This window comes from Trichosurus vulpecula, chromosome 7, assembly GCF_011100635.1.
Source record: "Trichosurus vulpecula isolate mTriVul1 chromosome 7, mTriVul1.pri, whole genome shotgun sequence".
Classification (NCBI taxonomy): Eukaryota; Metazoa; Chordata; class Mammalia; order Diprotodontia; family Phalangeridae; genus Trichosurus; species Trichosurus vulpecula.
This window is the reverse complement of record NC_050579.1, coordinates 58,947,309-58,968,284: the sequence shown is the minus strand read 5'-3', so window position 1 is coordinate 58,968,284 and position 20,976 is coordinate 58,947,309. Positions and strand designations below refer to the sequence as shown.

At 40.0% G+C, this 20,976-nt stretch overlaps 1 protein-coding gene across 3 annotated transcripts in view; it reads right to left on the bottom strand.

Annotated features, from left to right (window-relative positions):
- Nucleotides 1–2,398: 2,398 nt before the first annotated feature.
- Nucleotides 2,399–20,976, bottom strand: part of DRAM2 (DNA damage regulated autophagy modulator 2) — a 36,805-nt gene continuing 18,227 nt past the window's right edge. The window contains exons 5-10 of one of the 3 annotated variants that reach the window (XR_005010861.1): nucleotides 13,550–13,689; nucleotides 10,220–10,397; nucleotides 9,538–9,620; nucleotides 8,178–8,270; nucleotides 5,897–7,670; nucleotides 2,399–3,883 (exon numbers count right to left, since the gene is read on the bottom strand). Coding sequence is in view for 1 of the 3 variants with exons in the window: in XM_036766613.1 (XP_036622508.1) it covers nucleotides 7,563–7,670; nucleotides 8,178–8,270; nucleotides 9,538–9,620; nucleotides 10,220–10,397; nucleotides 13,550–13,689 (602 nt within the window). In the remaining 2 variants the exon portion in view is untranslated. Of the gene's footprint in view, nucleotides 3,884–5,775; nucleotides 7,671–8,177; nucleotides 8,271–9,537; nucleotides 9,621–10,219; nucleotides 10,398–13,549; nucleotides 13,690–20,976 lie in introns of those variants that run through there. The other 2 variants (XR_005010862.1, XM_036766613.1) reach the window with 2 other exon arrangements.

The window sequence follows — 20,976 nt, the reverse complement described above, 5'->3', positions numbered from 1 at the left end:
AGATTCTATGATCCTTCGGTCATAGTGAGTCTGATTTTCACAGAATTACAGGAGTCTACAACTGAAGGAGATTTAACCTTTTACTTAGACTCTCATTTAATAGATAAGGAAGCTGCCCTTATCTATCAAAGGATAGTTGGCTATGCGAGGAGGCCACAGAAATCTCATGATGTTTGAAGGGACCTTTGACACCACCTAGTCTAATGCACACCTGTTCTGAATGAATCTCCTCTGCAACAGCCCCAATCACTGGTTTATCCTTTGTTTAAAGAACTCTGGGAAGGGGAACAAAGTACTTCCTAAGACTGCCACTTGGAAGACTAAGGCCACTTGGAAGACTAATTGTCTGGAAGCTTTTCTTACCTCAGGACCAAATCTGCCTCAAGAGGTAATTTCTACCTGTTGCTCCTGGTTCTTCCCTAGGGGGTTAAACAGATCAAGTTAAAATCTCTCTTCAGTATGACAGCTCTTTACAGGAAAACAGCTACCATGGCCCTCAGGTCTTCTCTAGACTAAATACATCCAGATCCTTCAGCAGATTTTCAAATGGCATGGTCTCAAGGCATTTCACTATCCTGGCCACTTTCTAGCTTGCCAACATCCTTCCCAGAACTGAGCACAACCACAAGTGAGGACAGAACGTAGACTGACTATGGCGTAGTGGTTAAGATGCTCACCTCTTCAGACACTTACTAGCTGCATGATCCTGGACACAAGTTACATGACCTCTCTATTTCCTCAGCTGTAAGATGAAGGGATTAAATTCAATGGCCTCTAAGCTTCCAGTTCTGAATCAATGGTCCTGTGATTTCTCCTACACAAATGCAGCATTGCTTAGTGCTAGAGATGTGGCCTCAGAGCAAGTGTAGTAGCAATTAGATTTAAACATCTTTCCCACCCATTAATAGGCCATGTGGCCTGCTTATGTCACAGGAAGCCTACGTCATATGTGGTCGGAAGAGCTTCCTGACAGGAAAAGGAGGTTGTGTCATAGAAAATGCTGAGAAAGATGTTATGGCTGCTAATGGCTGCCCTCCTGATTGTTAGAACTGAACAGGCTGACAGCTGTACTGTGAGTTTGTTTTGGGGAAGAGCCCAGCAGGGGGTCGGAGAGGTTTTGGGATGGCCAGGCTCCAGGCTGTGATATCGTGTTTTGGGTTCCTTGCTGTTATGATGAAGTTGACTGACTGGCTGTGGGAGCTGAGTGTCTGGTTATGGGATATGGTTCTCTGGTGTGTGAATAAATGGTTTACTTCTTCTACCTTCTATGTGGAGAGTCTTGTATACTTTGTGATACAGAACTACATAGGCATTTTAACAATTATCATCCATATTGTTATTATTGCCTTACTGTTTCAGCAAGCTGTTTCTTTGGGCAGCTTTGAGTCTCCAAGACTCAAGAGGCACAGGAGGGTCAGGCCTACATAAGGAGTTTCTTACCTGTGAGTTCCCTATACCAAGTAAATTGCAGGTCAAGTCACCATCCCTCACCTATCACCACCCTCATTAAGGACACTACTGTCTAGCTTAATGTATTACAACAGATTTTCTTGCTGCCATTTTTTGTTTTTACTATTGATTCATATTTAGTTTGTAATCCACTAAAAACCCAGATATTTTCATATATTTACTGTTACTTAGCCATATCTCACCTATCTTGTACTTATGAATTTGTTTCTAAATCTCCAAACAGGACTTTATGCTGGTATTAAATTTAATCTAATTTGATTTGACCCATTGACCAAAGATACAAAGATCTTTAGGAATCCTGACTCTCTTATCATTATGTCAGCTATCACTCCCAAATTTGTGTCTTCTATGAACTTTATATACTTAGCATATATCTGTAGCTTTATGTACAGCACAGGGTCGTTAAAATCCTTGAGGCACTCAACTAGAGATATTTTTTCAAGCTGGTATTACTTTATTAAAGACAAGCTTGCTCAACCAGATACGAACACAGCTGTACTACTGTCCACTTGACATCCTATCCACAAGGATGGCATGGGAGTCTTTATAACACGCTTTGCTGAATACCACCTTGTAGTAGAGTGGTGGGCATCTATAGGTGGAGAACGTTGCATTATTCAGATACGATCGTTGTCTTGGTTGGTGTTGCTGAACTGTCCTGCTTAGTTACAAGAGAGAAGGCAGATCTAGAAACTACCATTATATAAAAATAAAAAACATCAATAAAACTCATTAAATATTTTAATGTTACTGAAAAGTAAACTATGTCCACAGTATTCCCAATACACTAATCTAGCAATCCTATCAGAAAAGGAAATGAGAGGGCCAATAGGTGACACAGTGAGTAAAGCACCAGCCCTAAAGTCAGGAAGACCTGAGTTCAAATATGGCCTCAAACATTGACACACTTACTAGCTGTGTGATCTTGGGCAAGTCACTTAACCCCAATTGCCCTGCCTGCCCCCCTCCAAAAAAAAAAAAAAGGAAATGAGGTCAGAATGTTCTCAATAAATCCATTCTTACTCAATGATCACATATTCCCTTTCTTCCTTAAAGACCATAGGATCCAATACCCTCATTTTATAGCTGAGAAAACTTAGGCAAAAAAAGGTTAATGATTTATCCTGTGGTAAAGTCCAGTAGGTATTAAGCTTCTACGGTAGGATTTGAACTCTGGTCTTCTTGACTCATAGCCTAGCACTCTGTCCATTGCACCCCCTAGCCACCTCTTAACTCTAGGAAATGTACTCCACATCCTGGATTTGGAGTAGCGTTGGATCAAATCAGAACAAACCCAGGTATGCTGAGAAAAACCAACACTTCATCTGTAATCAATGTTAATATATGCAAAGTGCTTTGCAACCTTAAACTGCCACATACATGCGATTATTGGTGTTGTTGTTATATTATATATGTCCTCAAACCGTCTTCCCTGAAGGATCAGTAGCCAAGGTCAAAGAAAACAGGGATTAGGAAGGAAATGTCAAAACAAAACAGCTAAACTGCAACAAACTTCATTGGCTTTTTACTTCTACATTGTGATCCTTCTTTCAAAAAAAAAAAAAAGGAACAGTTTGAAAACTGCCTTAGTCTCAAACGTAACACAAACCTCAGTGAAATACCTCCTCCTTATAGATGCGTGGGGGAAGCCTACACAGATCATCTTTAGTGGCAGGGCCCAGTTGGGATCTCCATTAGCTGTGCTGACCCATCAATCAACTTTTCTTAGCTTTTGACGATCCAAACTTATTTTTACTTACACTTTTCTTACACTTTATAAAACTCACCCCTTATCTGCCCCACTTATATAAAAAAAAAAATCACTTGATCCTACCATGCCTGCTAGCTACTGCTCTATATCTCTTCTCTCTTTTGTGGCTAACTCCTTGATAAAGCTTTCTCTACTAAATGCTACCCTCTCTGTGGATGTATTAGTTGCCAAATCTAATGGTCTTTTCACAGTCCTCATCCTTCTTGGCCTATTCTGGAGCATTAGAATGCTTTCATTTCTTCTGGACACTCTTCACTAAGCTCCTGTGACTCTGTTCTCTTATCTAACTACTTGCTTCCTTTGCTGGTTCATTATCTGCATCACACCCACATACCCTCTGGATGGAATGTTCTGTCCTGTCACCTTTGCCTTAGTTTCCCTAACTTCCTGCAAGACTCTGCTCAGTTTGCTTGTGCCAAAGATCACCCTTACACTTTTATAGACAAACAAGCTATGTAGACAACATCCACACTAGAGGTGCCCGGATAAAGCAGCTTATCTAGAAATACTCTGTAGTTAACTAAGCAGGATCATCAGATGCTCATTCTTATGTAGACCCCTCTTGCTTACATGCCACAAGAAGTCTGCTTCTTCTCTAATCCTTCTTCCTTCCCAGTTCCAGACATCTTTTAAGACATTTCTCTAGAAAAATCCAGGGAAAAGTACACCATCACCGAATTGCTTAGACAACCTTTTATCAATCAGCAATTATTTCTTGGGGACTTGTCAACTACTCTTGGGTTGGAAATGTTATCCAAATGATTGTGAATCAGCAGGAAAGGGACTAAGGCTTTGTTCTTAAGGAATCACCAGTAATGCTAGTGTCTCACTGAAGGTTACATCACCAAGAGATCCACCCAGGAAAAAGCAATACCCTTCCAACAAGGGTTATTTAGGAAGCAATACTTGAGAAATGGAACCAAGGGATTCGACATGAGGATCAATCACATAGTGAACAGGTTTGGAGTGGTCATAGCTGCTCAGCAATGTTTATGTTTGCCTCCTTATGGCCCATGAGGTATTTCCATACACAAGTGTTGTCCCTGTCCTTTTGTCCTTGTTAAGTGCCCACTGCTGAGTTGATGAGACAGCTGCATTACCCTCTTTCTTCTCCCCAACTTAATCAAGTAATTTTTTTTCATCTCTTCCACTTGCATCTTGGCCCTTGAAGCAAGTGTTAAGAAGCAAATATGGTTGATGTCTATGACAGGGAAAAAGTTAGATAATTCATTATAATTATGTGTTCGCTGCCATCTTCATTAACTTAAAGACCTCGCTCTGAACGCAGTACATGACAACACTGTGTGGGTGTGAGTGCTTCCAGCAAAGCCTCAATGGGTTAGTCCATTTCCATTCCAGACCACTTTTCTTTCTCTCAAATGTGCACTAAAGGATGCTTTAAGAGAAGGCAGGATTATCTTTTGCAACACTCATCTGAAAAGGTTAAGGATATATTCCCAAATTTTACTAATATTCTTCAATAACTCATTATAATCTACCATATCATTTATCTAAAATTTCTTTTTGAACATATTCTTTTCTTTAGCCTTTATTATTCCTAGAAATAATACGTTCCATAAATTTATTGCACATTCTTAAGAATATCCCTTCTTTTCATTCATCCTAGAAGGAAGTAGAGTTTCAATATTTCATGAAAACACATTGCAATGTCTCCTGTCTATCCGGAGCATTCAGGATTTCATAAACTGATAATGCTTGGCAACCTCAGTCTTCATTCTTTCCAGTCTGTAGTCCTAAGGGTTTTTCTAGGTTTTCCTCATACCAAAGCTTTTTCATTTGTGGATTATCCCAGCTGCTCTTCTCTGGGCCTTCTGTAGCTCACCTGCCATTTTCTTGAGAAGGTAGCAATTGGAACCACATTGCGCATTCCAGATATAGTCTTAGGTTTTTATTTAATGTGGTGTTTACTGTTCTGTTTCCAGTGTGTTTCCCTTATCATATAAGGGTTTTACTAACCTTCTTTGATGTAACATAATACCAGGAATGTTTTTAGGCAACAGGCTCCACTGACTCCTAGGTCTTCCCCCTAGGTCATAATCAACAGTTCAGATCTTAGGAGAGCAGAGCATGAAATATCTTTCTCAAATGCTTTACTTTATCCACTTGTCCATGCTAAGGACTTAAAGGCCACTTTTCTGATCACTCATGTTGGTCTGCAAGAATTCTTGTAATTTCTTCTGCTCCATTTGGTATTTCAGTGCTAAGAAAACTTTAGTGTCAATCCAAGGCTTGTATTTCCCTGTGAACTGCTAGAAAATTCCCATAAATGTTAAATAAGAGATGTACTGATCCCTGAAGAACTCTACCATAAAGATTTCTTGATAAAAGATTTACCATCTGTTTCTTGCTTTTTAAACTAGCTTCTTTTCAGTGACAAATCCTCCCTAAACCCCTAATAAATCTTTTAAGTAATAAATAAATCTCTAAATGATTTTTTTTAAAATGGAACCAGGCAAAGGCTTTTTGAGCCTAGGTTCCTACAATAAGTGGTGGCTGAGTTTTGGTACCTGATGTTAAATTCAAACATAACATTATTTAATTAAAGTCTTATATGGGACAGATTTTGGTTCAACATAAGGAGGAACTTTATAACAATTACAGCTTTTCAAAAAAATAAAATAAAGTGATTGTTACCTCACAAGGGAGTTTGTCAGTGGAATCCTTCAAACACAAATTGAATGGCTATCTGGCATGAAGCTTCAGAGGGGATTCTGACACGAGGTAAACTTCTAAAGGTCCTTACAAATGGAAAATTCTATGATTTTACATTGATGGTGACCAATAGTCTTACTTTGGGTAGAATCTATCACTTCAGAGAGATGATCGCCTCTTGATAGTAGAAGTATGAATAGGCACAGAATGTTTATAACTTTGGATTCTTCCTGTTGTGAATGTTAGTTTCATTTGAAGACCTGAAATATATATTAATATAAAAAAGTAAAAGCCATCTTTATCTCCATTAATTTCTCTGGCCTTGCACAACGATCTCTATGTATTTACGGCAATCATTTCTCTTGGAAAACGATCTACCCCAAAGGCAACTCTCACATGAGCTAATTCTCTTCTTTTAAGAACCTTCATCTCTTGCAAATGACTAAAGACCTTAATAGTATATGATTTGCTTGTACAGCCAGGGCCTCAGGTAGAGGCCTTGAAAACTCAGGACTCTATCTAGACTCTAGTATGAAATGAAAAGGCAGGAGAGGAAATGGTTCATAAAACTTGGTCCATCATAACCATTCTCCATCCAGTTTTCTTTTCTGTTGGGCACACAGTTCTTTAAACAGATTCAAATCATGATAGTTTAGAGATCCTTTGGCAAGGTTAATTACTGATTACTCAAACTTCCTAGCTCCAAGAACGTTTCTGTTGTGAACACAGCACATTCCACTGAAAAGCTCTTTACCTATAGTATACCTATCACCTATCTCTGTTAGATGATGTATCTCAGACAGAAACAAAATTCTCTGAAGTTGTTGTAAATATGCAAAGAAGGCAGTACTGACCCTGGCAAAATGTCTAATATTTCATGGCAAAACCAAGATAGTGCCCATCTTCATGCAATGCTTTGACATTGGGACCTTAAGGCTGTGACCTGTTGTCTTTTGCTAGATCCAGACTGACTGCACTTTAAAACAATTCTCTGTTGGGGCACCAGAGGCTTAAGGAATCAGGCTTCTTTAACTTTATCCTAAAGGCCATCTTGAGGCCATGTACAATTACAGTTTGTGATTAAAAAAAAAAAAAGCTTAGTTAACATGGCATGCACTATGTCTAACTTTGGTTCTAGAGGAAATATTGAATAAACTCTAGCAGAAGTTCCTTGAGTATTCAAAGTTCTAGAATACAATACTCTCATACCTGTACCAGACATATGGTACTCCAGACAAAACATGGACTGTAATGAATTGCAAGCTGTGAAAAGCTTTTTTCTACAGCGTGTCCTGTGAAAAACTGGTTTCTGCAGAATGTTCTGTGCACTTCCAGTTGCTTCCACTTAAAAAGGAAGAAAAATTACAATGCTCTCTTTCTATATATATACACATACAGAGTCCTTTGGTTTTATTTTCAGAAATTTTTAAAAAAGGAGTAAATATGCTTTAAATGCCTCTCTGGATAATATCCCTTAAAATCACTTGTCAAATGGCTTATTACGTGTCATCTGAGTAACATTATTAAGCAGTGTCTTTGTTGGCCTTGATTAAGTGGTTAGAAATCTGACAGCATAGTAAGTACTTTTCAGGAACAATCTGCCAATCCCTGAGAATCATAATCATCACAGATACAGCTTCTCCCTTTGTCATGAATCCTTTGAAAGTAGATGGGTTCTTTCACTGTTAACAAGGCCAGGGGCAGTGTCATAAAGAGTCAGTCCTTGTAAATTAGCTTCTACACGTAAGGAAATTTTCTGTAATACAAAAGAGAATAGTTGTTAGGTCTTTGAGGATGGCTTGTATCTTGGAGATAGTCTTGAACATCATGGAGTCACAAGGAATACAACTGGACAATGTGAATGAAATAGTTATTCTACTTCTAAAGATATCATGTCTAAACAACTGGAACTATGACCTTTACAGATACTGGAAGCTGCTTTTTCCCAACTAATAGCCAGTAAAAAGACACGCTGATATGTAATTTTAAAGTTTTGGTGGGACAGATGCAGTTGTGGCACAAGGCAGGGACAATCCTTTTAGAAGACTATTTTTAATTGGTTGTCCTTATGACCAACTAAGATGATACTTCCATGAAAACAGAAACTAAAGCCATCTGAGATGCTACTTCTTGGAAATGCTATTTGCTGTACAAATTTTGAATGAGTTAAATCAATAATGTAAGTTACCTCTAACTTCAAATTGAAAGACATACTTCTGAAAAAATCTAATTCTATTATATTTTATATCAGAGGAATTCTTACCTGAAAATCACGAATATAAGTCAGGAAAAAACCAAAGAAAGAAAAAGACATGGACCATTCTGCTGCAGTGGTGATCATATGAAGTACATATCCCTTGAATTAAAGGGAAAAAAAGGGGATTGAGATGCTTGGATTCCAAATGACCCATACTTTATCTTTCAAAGAATGACCTAAAATTCTTAATTACCATTCTTCCATCTGAACAGAAAATCTTCACATAAAGGCCATAACTCTAATACTATTAAATGGGGGGTGGGGAGAGGTGAGGAGTAAGGAAAAATATCCAAAAGCTTCTCTGGATTCATTCTCAGGATGATAATGAAGAAAGAGAACTTTCCAGTTGGACAATTAGGATGCAATTTAATTATCTGGTAAATTACTGCATGGTACATACGGCTAGGATTTTGTTCTATAAAGCTCAGAGTTTTACAAAATAGCTATGGAAAAAATAAAAGTAGCAGTCTCACTATTTCATTCATCTCTATAAGAATGTCCAGTTCAAATGTAAAGATATGTGGTTCAGAGTGTATTCTTTGAAGATGGTTGAAAATAGAATCAATTTGGTCGAGTGCTTTACAAAGAAGAATCATTTTTAGCTTTTACGTATATCCTTCTTCAGTAAGATCCAACAAAGCCAAGAACCCTTCTTCCCCTATGCTTTCCTGCCCCCCAAAGAACAGAGCTATTTCTTAGAGACCAAATTGCAAAATTATTAATTCTTCCAGGTTGCAAACAGGAGAAATTAACCTCACTTCAAGGATAAAAATGCACCTTCTATAAATAAGAGGATTTTTTTTAACACATAGTGCTATTGAGGTCAAGGTCATGGGTTTGATTCATATTCAGACTTGTTAGCATCAAAAAAAAACAAAACCCTCCTGTGATCACAGGATGAAACTTCAAATGTGGTCAGCTGTTTTGTAAATGTGTGGCACTGATTGGCACGGTGTCCTGAAAAGGGTACTGGACTTGGAGACTGTGGAGATCCGAGTTCAAATCCTGCCACTAAAATGTATTCACGGTGTTGCTATGGGCAAGTTATGTCACCTTTCTGAGCCTTCATGTCCTCATCTATAAAATAGGAGTGATAAAAAGAGGACCTGCCTCAAAGAAAAGAGAATGTCTACAAAAGTGCCCTATCTATGTGACAGAGGCCAGGTGAGAGAAGGGACAACTCAGCAAAGGCCATCACCATTGCAAGAAAAACAACCCTGGGCACATAGCCATAGTCTGGTAGTATCATCTTAGCCTATTACAGACAACAGACCATTCTTCTTGCATTGCTTGGATTTCCTTAATGTGCATCCAAAGGCGATGGTCCCATTCATTCCTAGCATCTTTAGTCATCCCAATCACTTACTTTGTCTTCAGGGTTCCAGTGGAGCTTCTGTACTACATCGGAACCAAAATGGCCACTGTGTAAAAGGGAGGAGCAAGTCAGCACTATGAGGGAACAAGTCAAGGAAGAATCACATACAAATGAATTAGTTTCAAAACCAGATTACTGTACGGGTTCCAAAGATTGTGTTTGATCAATTGTTACAAAGTCCAAATTGAAAATTTTCATTAGATGAACCAGAGGCTTAGGTTATGGATTATGCTGCATGGCACCAGTCAGTTAATAAAAACTTAGATCAAATTATACACGCACCTAGCAGAACAAAACAAGATGGCTCTAATCCTCAGTCTAACTGAAAGAAGAGAAGGAGGTAAATAACTCCTTACTACAAACTTCTGCTAGGCATCTTGCAGATGGAAACGCTACTCTTTCCTCTACCTTTTTTTGAACAGAACATGGCCAGGGTAGTTGTTTCCTCCTTTAATCATCCTTCCTTGATCATCCAGGAGGCTGATGTCTTTGTTTCTGGTCCAGTTATGAAACTTGTGTTTCAAATTTTAAACTACATGCATAGGCTTACCAATCCAAGGATGATGCTTCTTGTACCTACCTTTTATCCTTCTCCTTATGGAAGAACAGTGTTCACGTCATTTTACTGTTTGGTTTATTTCTACTTATAATCACCGTTCGCTGCAAAGGATACTGCTAAACGCGCTCACTCCACACCAGACAACCACCATCAGCCGGATCCAGAAGACTTGTTTGCTATGAACTTTAGGCTGCATTTTATAAGAGATGATTGTCTGAACAAACATATAAAGGGATCCCAGGCCAAAAGTGAGCACAGCTCCACATACGTGTGCAGCAAAGATTGTTGTTTTCTGAGGGATGAAAAAGGAAGACAGATCACTTAAATTATAATCCAAGACACTTCTGATGGTACTGATCATAGATTTTCAATTAAGCATTCGTTGTTACAAAAAGCTTTGGAAACTCTACACACCATTAAATACCTGGAATTTGTGATAGCTCAGATGTAGGAAAACTTTATTCTTAGCTGAGTAAAAAGTTAACTTCTTCCCCTATGATTTTTCAAGGCTTAACTCACACAGAAAAGGAATCCGGTCTAAAAATCAATGCGTCAATAGGGCTCAAAAAATAAGATCCCTCTCTTGCACCTTCAATTTGAACTCATTTTCAGAATTTGGGGGTTGAAAAAGACCCTGGGAATTGTCTAACCACCCCTCATTTTCCAGGAAAATGGAGTCTATCTCAATGTAGATATAAGATCACATGGTGGCAGTTCCAGTCCTAGACCCTAGTCCCATAACTAATTATCTCATGTAAGGAGACTTTTGGTATTTATGGTATATTTTACACAATGAAGTTTTCACTATGAATTGTCATTTTCAAAATGAATTCATCTCATTTTACTTATCAGTATCCACATATACCTTAGCTTATAACAGAAACACGTGCAATGCCATCTTTTCTTTTATTCGATAATTGGGGCTTGTCACATAGTCCAAGCATCTTTCCTCCACATTGTTCCAAATTAGCGAGGTGTCACTCCACCCCTCTGATGGACCGTGCTTCTTAGACAGTGAAGGGTCCACTCCACTGAAACTTCTCTTAGGCCCTTCTTGCTCTACTATATAAATATGGGAGGAAACCCAGTCAATGGTGTTGATAAAAATCCATTTTTTAAAAACACTGCCATGCCACCATCCAATTTTATTGGCTCAAGATAGTCCCAATACCTCTAAACAAGAAGCTAAGTACTGGGCACCTTTGCAAATACAGCTGTGGCAGGAAAGGAGAATGTCTAGAATTAGGCAGTAAAACCATTGAATAAAACTATTTGTCCATAGCAATGATGGGCATCTGGTATTGCTACGAATCACTCTCAGCAAAGATTCAGTAATAAGGAAAAGAGGAAAACGAAAGGAAGCATTCTTAGAACTCACTCTACAGAAATAACTGTGCCCCCTTGTGGTCATGATGCAAGAAGGGAGAAAGCATCAGCCCCTTAGATAACACAAAGAGAGGGTCACTGTAATTCTCTTTAACAGAAACATACACGCACAAAAGAACAACTTTAACAACTGATGTTTCCAAACATAACATCTCGCTTTGCCATTTTAGATGACACAAAACAACAGAAATTTAGAAGCACAAATGTGATATAAAACCAAATTAAACATACATATGTATTTAACAGATATTAATGGATGATGATGATAAAATATAGGAATTTATCTTCCATTTAATGAAAAAAATTATTTTCCCTTCAAGAATCTATTTGATTATGAATTTCCTAGGAAGGCAGAAATGAAGTCTTATCTCCCACTATTACGCTATTTTTCTAGAAATTTCATTATTCACTTGTATTCACATAAATTTAACTTCAATTTTGCTAAGTCATAAAACTTTTAGATGACAATTATATTCTCTAAATTTGTAAGGGCCTTACTTCCCTGGGCCTCAGATTCCTCATCTATAAAATGAGGGTTGAAACTAGATGTTCTCCAAAATCATTTCTAGTTCTGAAGATGTCTTCACAGAGTAAACATTCCAACCTGCTTGGTCCTTTTAGCTTCTTTTCTCCCACTCTCCAAAAACCTTCTGTTATTGACAAGCAAGCCTCAAGAATTATTTAAGTATACCTGATTCTTATGGTATGAACAGTGATTAAATTAGGATTTGCATAAAGTAAACCCCGCCATGAATATTATAATCATACTCAAAAAGGTAGAAGATCACAGCAGCAAACTGACCCTTTTGGTCCTAGAAGACATTATACTTAGTCTGTTAATGGAGTGGACCGAAGGGCAGTGAAAATGGCAGGTGTAAACAGGCTTCAACACTTCACCGAAGATTACTTTCAAGTAGGAAATGGCATAAAACATGTCCTCAAGGACAAAAATGCCTAAGATGGAGGTAGGTCATTTATGTAATAAGAATGAGGGATGGTTAGCCTAAATGTCTGCATATCCTTTTTTCTTCAACAGATCCTTGATATTACCGGGGTGCTCATGTCCATCACTGATGTGGGATGCTGCTCTTTCCACTTCTCAGTAAATAGTCTTCATAAGCTATGGCTGAAAAGTTTATCCTTTTGGGGTCAACTTGGTGATATTTTACAAACTTAGCTAGGTTGGTCCTTTGACAAAAGACATATAGTCTATCGCTAGGCTCTTCCTCCAAGTCTTCCCACCTTGGCAGGCTCTGCCACACCAAGCTGCTCAGCTTAGAGTATATGCTTCAAGAACCCAGAGTCACCAGTATGCCATGATGAGGGATGAAAAAAGGACTTTAGTCGAGGTACTGGTATCCACTATCAAATAACCAGAGGAAGGCCTTTAGCACATTGGATATCCTCTCCATGTAGGATTTGTAGAAAGATAAGAACAAGAATTACCCAGGTTAGGACTAAAGAGGTTCCAATCTGTGCGCTGTATTAAATGGCCATAATGAGCAGCCGTAACAATGAAAACCTAAGTCCAATTCACTCAAGTATCCTGAAGCACAATCTATGAGACACAGATTCTTGGGGGTAAGGAGCTTAGAAATGTGAATAGAACTTTATTTCTAGGTGGGCAACATATTTTAAAATAATAATATAGATGGAATTTCTGTAGTATAGCACTTTAAAGGTTTGTGAAGTGCCTTCTTTGTAGTCTTTCACTTGCTTCTCACAACTCTGTGAGTCAGATACTACAGGGCATTATCGACCTTCCTTTTGCAGATGAGGAAACTGAATCTCAAAGGCTAAGTGACTTGCCCATGGTCACGTAGCTGAAGATAGTTTCAGATCCAGGATGCGAGGCCAATTTTTCCTCTCCTTAAGTCCAGCACTCTATTCCCTACGTCAAGCTACATTCCTTTTTGACAAAAGAAAAAGAAAAGTCAGGCTTTAATAAAGTTAACCTCAGGCTTTTTCTACCACACAGTCTTTAGTAAACGTCCATGCTGGGCTTCCAGTAGTGAATTCCATTAGGATTCCTAGAAAATTGTGAACTACCACACAAACCTGGAAGTTTGCCACGATAGAAAGTCCTAAGCAACTAAGTAATCCGAATGCAAGGCCAGCCTTGTTTAATTTGATGATCCGAGGCTCCTCGGGACTGAGAGCATGAACTTGCTTATAACGAACATATATGGTGGCAACACCTAGAAAGAGAATTCAGAAGTAGTAAAGTTTTGAACGACAAGGAAAAAAATCACAAAGTTCATTACTCTCTGGCAACACAAATGGCCCTTTTGAAGATAATCTCAAAAAGGAGACCAAAGTCAAAGCCTATCAGAGCTGGAAGGGCCTTAGGGTCCCTCTAGTCCAACTACCATCTTCTCTACAACATCCTGACAACTCTGGCCACATCCATCTTGACCTCTTGGCAATCCATTACTTCTGAATTCCTAGCACCCATGTCCTATCACTGCTCACGTCTCACCAAACTCCAATCTGGATTACTCTTACTATCTACTTCCTCTGCGCCTGCCTAAGTGCTGCTGAACCAAGGTGGAGGGATTCACAACTGTGCCAACAGGGTCCACCATGAATTTATGCTGCGTGTTCTCACCTGGGGCCTTCCTTAGATCAAGGGAGGCCTTCTAGTGCTTCCTCACTGAGGCTCTTCCCTTTGTGGTCCCATCCTCCATGCCATGCCACTACGTGTGGTTCTAGGCCAGGATGGGTTCTATCCAGGGCTGCCCTTTCTGTCCTCTCTGTACACTCACTTGATAACTTTGTCAACTCCCTTGCCTGTCTCTACTGGAAGTTTCTCACATCAAAAAGCTTTCTCCCCTCACCTCTTTAAGTCCCAGCTTCTTTGAAGAACCAAGTAATGCTTCAAAGGCCATCCCATCCAAGGTTACTTTGTGTCTGCTTTACATGGGGTTTTGCATATGCTTACACAGGTGCATCTCTCTTCCTCTTTGAGGGCAGGATTTATTTCAGTGTTGAATTTGCATCCCTAGCACCCAGTAAAACACCAGATGCAGAAGTGCTTCATGTTCACTGACTGGTTAGAGGTAAAAACTCCCAAGATGATCCATAATACTTTGGGGTCAAGACAGAACAAATTAAACATGCTTTCCCCAGAAAAACCATTGGAATATTTGAAGAATATTTGCCCTCCCTCCACCTGCCACCCCTAAGTCTTCTTTTGGCTAAACATCCTCAGTTCCTTTAGACAGTCCTCATACAGCATGATCTCAAGGCCCTTCAACATCCTGGTTTCCTTCTTCTGAGTGTTCTCATCAGCATTTTCAAACTCTGGTACACAGACCTGAATACGATACAGCAGGTATGACATTAACAGGACGTCATACTACAACCATACTATCACCTCTCTAATCTGGCTGGACATGATGCTTCTCTTAATGAAGCCCAAAATCACATGAGCGATTTTTCAGAATACAAGCTCCTAAGATGATTCCCAGACGTATATATCCTGTCCTGGTCTCTCTCCTGAGCTGTGGTCACATATTATTAAAACCCTCTTGGAAATATTGAAGTGTCTATCCTCTAGGCACCACAAATTCAACACATGCAAAACTCCTAATACTTCCCCCCAATCTTCTATTCCCAACCTTTCCACTAATGTTGAGAGCACCACCATCCTCCTGATGGCCCAGGCTCACGACCTCAGCATCATCCTCAGTCTTATTATTTCTCACATCTACATTCACAACGTGTCTTGGATAGGTTCCATTTCATGAACTTAGCCACAAAAGTCACCTGGACCTTCCTTGCCTCTTACCTGGACTACGGCAATACCTTTCTTCATGATTTCTCTTCTTCAACTCTCTTGCCTTCCAATCTATTCTACACTCTGATGCAAAGGTGACTTTTTTCTTTTCTTTTTCCTTGGAGGCAACTGGGGTTAAGTGACTTGCCCAAGGTCACACAGCTAGTACCTGTCTGAGGCCAGATTTGAACTCAGGTCCTCCTGACTCTAGGGCCAGTCCTCTATCCACTGTGCCACAGATCTAACTTCCAGCCCACCGGCCCCTCCCCCCAGCCCCCAGCTCCATAAATGCTGGTGGCTTCTCCTCAGCCCCAGGATCAAATGGAAACCCCTCTGTTTGCATCAAAAGGTCTTCATGACACAGCCCCTCCCCACTTTTCCGGTCTACTTATACGCTACCCTCCCTCACACTTGCTAGTCCTCAAATATGATGCTCCACTTCCCACCTCCACACCTTTGCCTTGCCTGTCCCTCATGCCTGCAAGGCTCGCTCTCTCTCTCTCTCTCTCTCTCTCTCTCTCTCTCTCTCTCTCTCCCCTCACCTTTGCATCTTAGTGTCCCAGTAGTGCCAGCTGCTTAGTGCCTTCCCCTGACAGATTCTCTTCTATCCGTTGTTTACGTATCTTGTATATGCCTAGTTATTTATGTTGTTGAGGCCATGAGGATCTATGCTCCTTGCTTTAGCACTGCTTTGTATGCTGGAATGCAGCGCAGTGCCTGACACACAGGAGGTTATTAATTATCTGAGCTAGTCGTCCTATCACAACATGGACTCCTTTTATTACAGACTGCTGTGTAGCCTTGTCTCTTCTGTCCTGTAGCAACGAAATTGATATTTTTGAACCAAAGTGCTTACATTTCTTCCTATTAATTCATCTTACTGGATTCAGTTCTAACTTGTCAAGATCTTTTTGGCTCCTGGTTCTCTCGCCCAATTATCTACACCTCCTAATTGTGTGTCTTCTGTATAGCGGATGAATAAGCCATCTATATCTTTATCTAAGTCACTTTTATTTAAATCACTAATAAATGTGTTTCTGAGCACAGGGCCAAGCACAGATTCCTCTAAATGGATATTCATCCAATTCTAAATCCACTGCAATAGATGAGTGGTTAGCCTATGTTTCTCCATTTTTTCCAATCAATCAACAGTATTTATTACATGTTCACTATATGACTGCCACTCATGCTAGGTGCTGGGGATTCAAGTACAAAAAAATGAAACAATTCCTACTCTCGCAGAACTCAAATTCTAATGAGGGAGATAAGTATGTATATATACTTAGCATAAATAGGAAGACAATGCAAATATTTACAAAGTAATTAAATACAAGGTAGTGTGGGAGGGAGATCACTGGTAGTTGGGGGAAATCAGAAGAGGTTTTATGCAGATGATGATACTACAGCTATACCTTAAAGGAAAAAAGGGGATGTACAGGGAAAGATACATTCAACCCATGTGGGGTGGCCAGTGTAGCTGCACACTGATGGGAAACGGAGCAGCATATGTGAGGAGTAGAGAGAAGGGTAGTTCATATGGTTCAGAGTGTGGGGCATGGAATACAGGCTGTGCACAGGTGTAGTGGGATCTAAATGCTAAACTAAGGAATTTATAATTTATCCTAGAAGCAACAGGAAGCCACTGGAGTTGGTTGAGTAGGGGAGCCACATGGTCAATCTATGTCTGAGGAAAATGACTTTAGAGATTTGCTAGAGGGAGAGCACTCAGGAGGCTGTGCCAATAATGGAGGAAGGCTGCTATCATCACCGCCCTGGGTTAGGCCCTCATCACCTCTAGCCTGGTCCATTATAACAGCCCCATAACTGGCCTCTTGGCCACCAGTCTTTCCCATCAGTGACAGTCCTACAGCACAGGTCTGATCGGGTCATTCCTCTGCTCATCTCAGGGATTCCCTATTGCCTCTAAGATCAAATACAAATTATTCTGCCTGGCGTTTAAAGTCTTTCACAATCTGGAGCCAATCTATCTTTCCAGAAAGACTGCATATTACTACTACTAACATACTCTATGGCCTGGCCAAACAAACCTACTTATTCTTGGTACCTTTGTACAAGTTGTCCACCCATGCTCGGAAGGCTCCCCCTCCTCCATGCTGGGCAATCCCTAGCTTCCTTTAAATGCTAAAATAGTTTATTTTTGATCCTGGAGATCAAAGATAGCCACTGGAGCTATAGAGAAAAGGGATCATATGGTCCAACTTACAGATGAGAAAGATCACCCTGGCAGCTAAAGAGGAAGTACTGGAGTAGGGGAAAGGCTCAAAGCAAAGAGACCAGTGAGAAGTTTACCGTAATAGTTACAGGGGAGAGGTGAAGAGGGCCAAAAGTGATGACCGTGTAAGTGGAGAAAAGGGGCATATTTAACAAATGTTGTGGAGGGAGAAACAAGATTTGGCAACAGACTACATATATGTACTCCACGCGTATGTAGAATGAATGAGAGTGAGGAATCAAAGGTGACTCTAAAGTTATACTTCTGGATGCCTGGGAGAATGGCAGTAACCTTGACAGCAATAAGAACTTGAGAAAAAAGGGTTTTTGGTGAAAAATAATGAGTTGTGTTTTGGTACATCGAATCTGAGATGCCTAGAGAACAGACACTTCGAGATATCCATGTGGCAGTTGGTGATGTGAGATTATGCTCAGAAAGAGATCAGAGATAGATACAAATAGGTGGGAATCATCTGTGTAGAGCCGATAAACAATACCATGGGAGCTAAGAGGATCACCAAGCAAGACAGGGGAAGGAAAAGAGGGACTAAGAACTGATAAGATCACCAAGTGAGAGCCTGAAGGGACACCGACAATGAGCATGACACAGAGAAAGAACAAGGGGATTGAGAAGTGGGTAGATAGATAGAAGGTGGGCCAGGAGAGAGATGTGAGGCTCAGTGAAGGGAGAGCATCCAGAATAATCAAAGTATCAGATGTTACAGAAAGATCAGGGAGGATCAGGATTGAGAAAATGTCATTACACTGGGTAGTAAAGAGATCACTGGTAAGTCTGCAGAGGGTACCTTCAATTGAATGATGGGAGTCAGAAGCTAGGTTGCAGAAGGTTTTGAAGGGTGAGGAAGAAGTAAAGACTTCTGTGGTACAAAAGGCTTTTGCCAGGAGTTTAGCCACAAAGAGGAGAGGGAGCTAACATGAGTTAGAAAGGATGGTGGGATCAAGTGAGGGCTTTTAAAGGATAAAAGAGACTAACAGGCAGTGAGGTTGTTGTTTGTCCTTCATTCTCAAAGGGGACCATGACATCAGGAAGGTGATGCCATGACTGGCCAACTGTATTTAAGTGAGGCAGGGCTGTGCAAGCTCACCAGCTTCACTCTCTCTCCTCTGCAGCCATCAGGGTCCAGTGGCCAGATATAGATCAGGAAGATTGGAGATGGCTTCCAGGCAGTGAGGAAAGTGCTAGTAGGCAGGGAGATACTGAAGATATCTGAAGAGAGAGTAGAGATGATGGGGTGGGGCAATCTGTTGGAGAAGTCAGGAGGGGATAGGATCAAAATTTCACCCTGAAAGTCTGACTTTGGCAAAGAAAAGAGCTACCTTTTCATCCAAGACCACAGTGAAGGAGGACAGAATGGAAAAAGATGTCTGAATGAGAAGAGTTGAGTAAGATGGGAGAAGGGGAAGTCTCAGTGAATGGCCCCAATATTTTCTAGTGAAGTATGAAGTTGTGAGGATGGGGGATGGAAGCATGAGACTGAGGAGAGATGAGAAGGTATGGAATAGCCACCCTGGATAGCAGGATAGCAAATTGGGAAGAAATAGAACCTGAGGACTCAGTTAAGATTATATCATGTGAATCTATAAGGGGCCCAGTCAATGCAGTTTCATAATTTTCTGTTCAGGAGCACATGAATAGGAATGAAGGAGTGGATGGTGGGAATAACAATGGGTTTTGGCAAGGCACAATCAATGATTGAGTCAAGGAAGGGCAAGAGATTTAAAAATGAAGAACAATGTAAAGCTGAGTTGGTTCACTGAGAAATGAAGGGAATGGAGATAGTGAGGATGAAAAACTACATGATGGACTAGCATGGAAGCAGACTGGTAAAATAAAAACACTGGTGTAATGGCTATAATACAACTTCAATAGTCTCTTTCCCAGAGACCATAAACTTAATTTTTTGTTGTTTAGTCGCTTCAGATGTGTCTCACTTTTTGTGACCCCCATCTGGGGTTTTCTTAGCAAAGATGCTGGAGTGATTTGTCATTTCCTTCTCCAGCTCACTTTACAGATAAGAAACTGAGGCAAACAGGGTTAAGTGACTTGCCCAGGGTCACACAGCTAGTGTCTCAGGCCAGATCTGAATTAAGGAAGTCTTCCTGACTCCAGGCCTGGTGCTCTGTCCAGTGTGCTGCCTAGTTGCCCCAATAGACACAACTGCTGTATCTTTAAAAGGTACAAAAATGTGGCAGTAACAGTTTAAATGTCATTTTATGAGGAATCTATAGGGAGAATTGGGAGTTAAACAGACTATTTAAATTAAGCTTAACCTTATACTGTTTAAAAAAACAAAAAGAAGAGAGAATTTGATTGGTATCCTGAGAGAACTAACTGAATGTTGAGACTTTTCCAGAAATGAGGACATGTCAGTAGTCATGATGATAGTTAAAGCTTACTTTGGCTGTGATCATATTTATAACTGATACACTGTAAATAACTATGTATAGCTTTGTTCTGTTGTTTGTTACATTGTTGTAAAGAATACAGCCAGTAACCTTGATATTTATTGAAGTCTAAGAGATCAGGTGGTTAAATAACAGACACATGCATTTCCATGTGTGTAAAACATACATAATACATATGTATATTTTTTTCACACACACACACACACACACACACACACACACACACAAACACATCAATACAGACACACAGAAATGGGGAAGGAGGCAGGCATAAACACTTAGAGAAAGTTTCTCCAACTTGTAGTTAACCCTAAATTACACGGGCACAACTAGTTTCCCCCTCCACCCTGATCTTCTACAGCTAGAGCATATCCCATTATATTATTATTGGGTGGCATTGGTGGGTTTTCTCATTGATTGTCCTTGATTGGTGGAGTAAGACAGGAAAAACTATCCAGGGCCAATACTGAGCATATAAGACCAGGATTCAGCTGAAATGCTTCTGGCTGACACAATTTTTCCCTGGTCTAGGAGGGCTGAGCAGGAGAAAAAAAATGTGCTTAGTTATTATATATGAGACTGTTATTCTGCAACCCTGGGAGGCATATCTACTACTGAGCTAAGTCCCAGCAATACAGCTACTGTAATATTGTGCAAATGCGGATAAAAAAAATCAACATGTATTTATCTACAAAAACTTCAACAATTCAGTTGAAAGCAATCTATATAAAACTCGAGGTAATTTTTCACCCACTATAACAAGCACAGGCCTGGTGACAGAGGGCCTAAATGTCTGTGGGCCAAAGCCTGAACCATTTAAGTTGGGAGAACTTTTGAAGATGCTTTAGAAAGCTGCCGAAGAGATCTGGGTTGACGTGGTAGTTGATGAAATCACATTTTCTTGAAGTTGTGAAAGATAAGCAACATTTTAAAACATAAAGAATAGATTCAGCTGCTACTATTTTTAACAGCATATTTCAATCAACTATCAAAATATTCTATGCAGTTAGGTTAGTTACTACTTAATCTAGAAGATGTTAAGGCCATT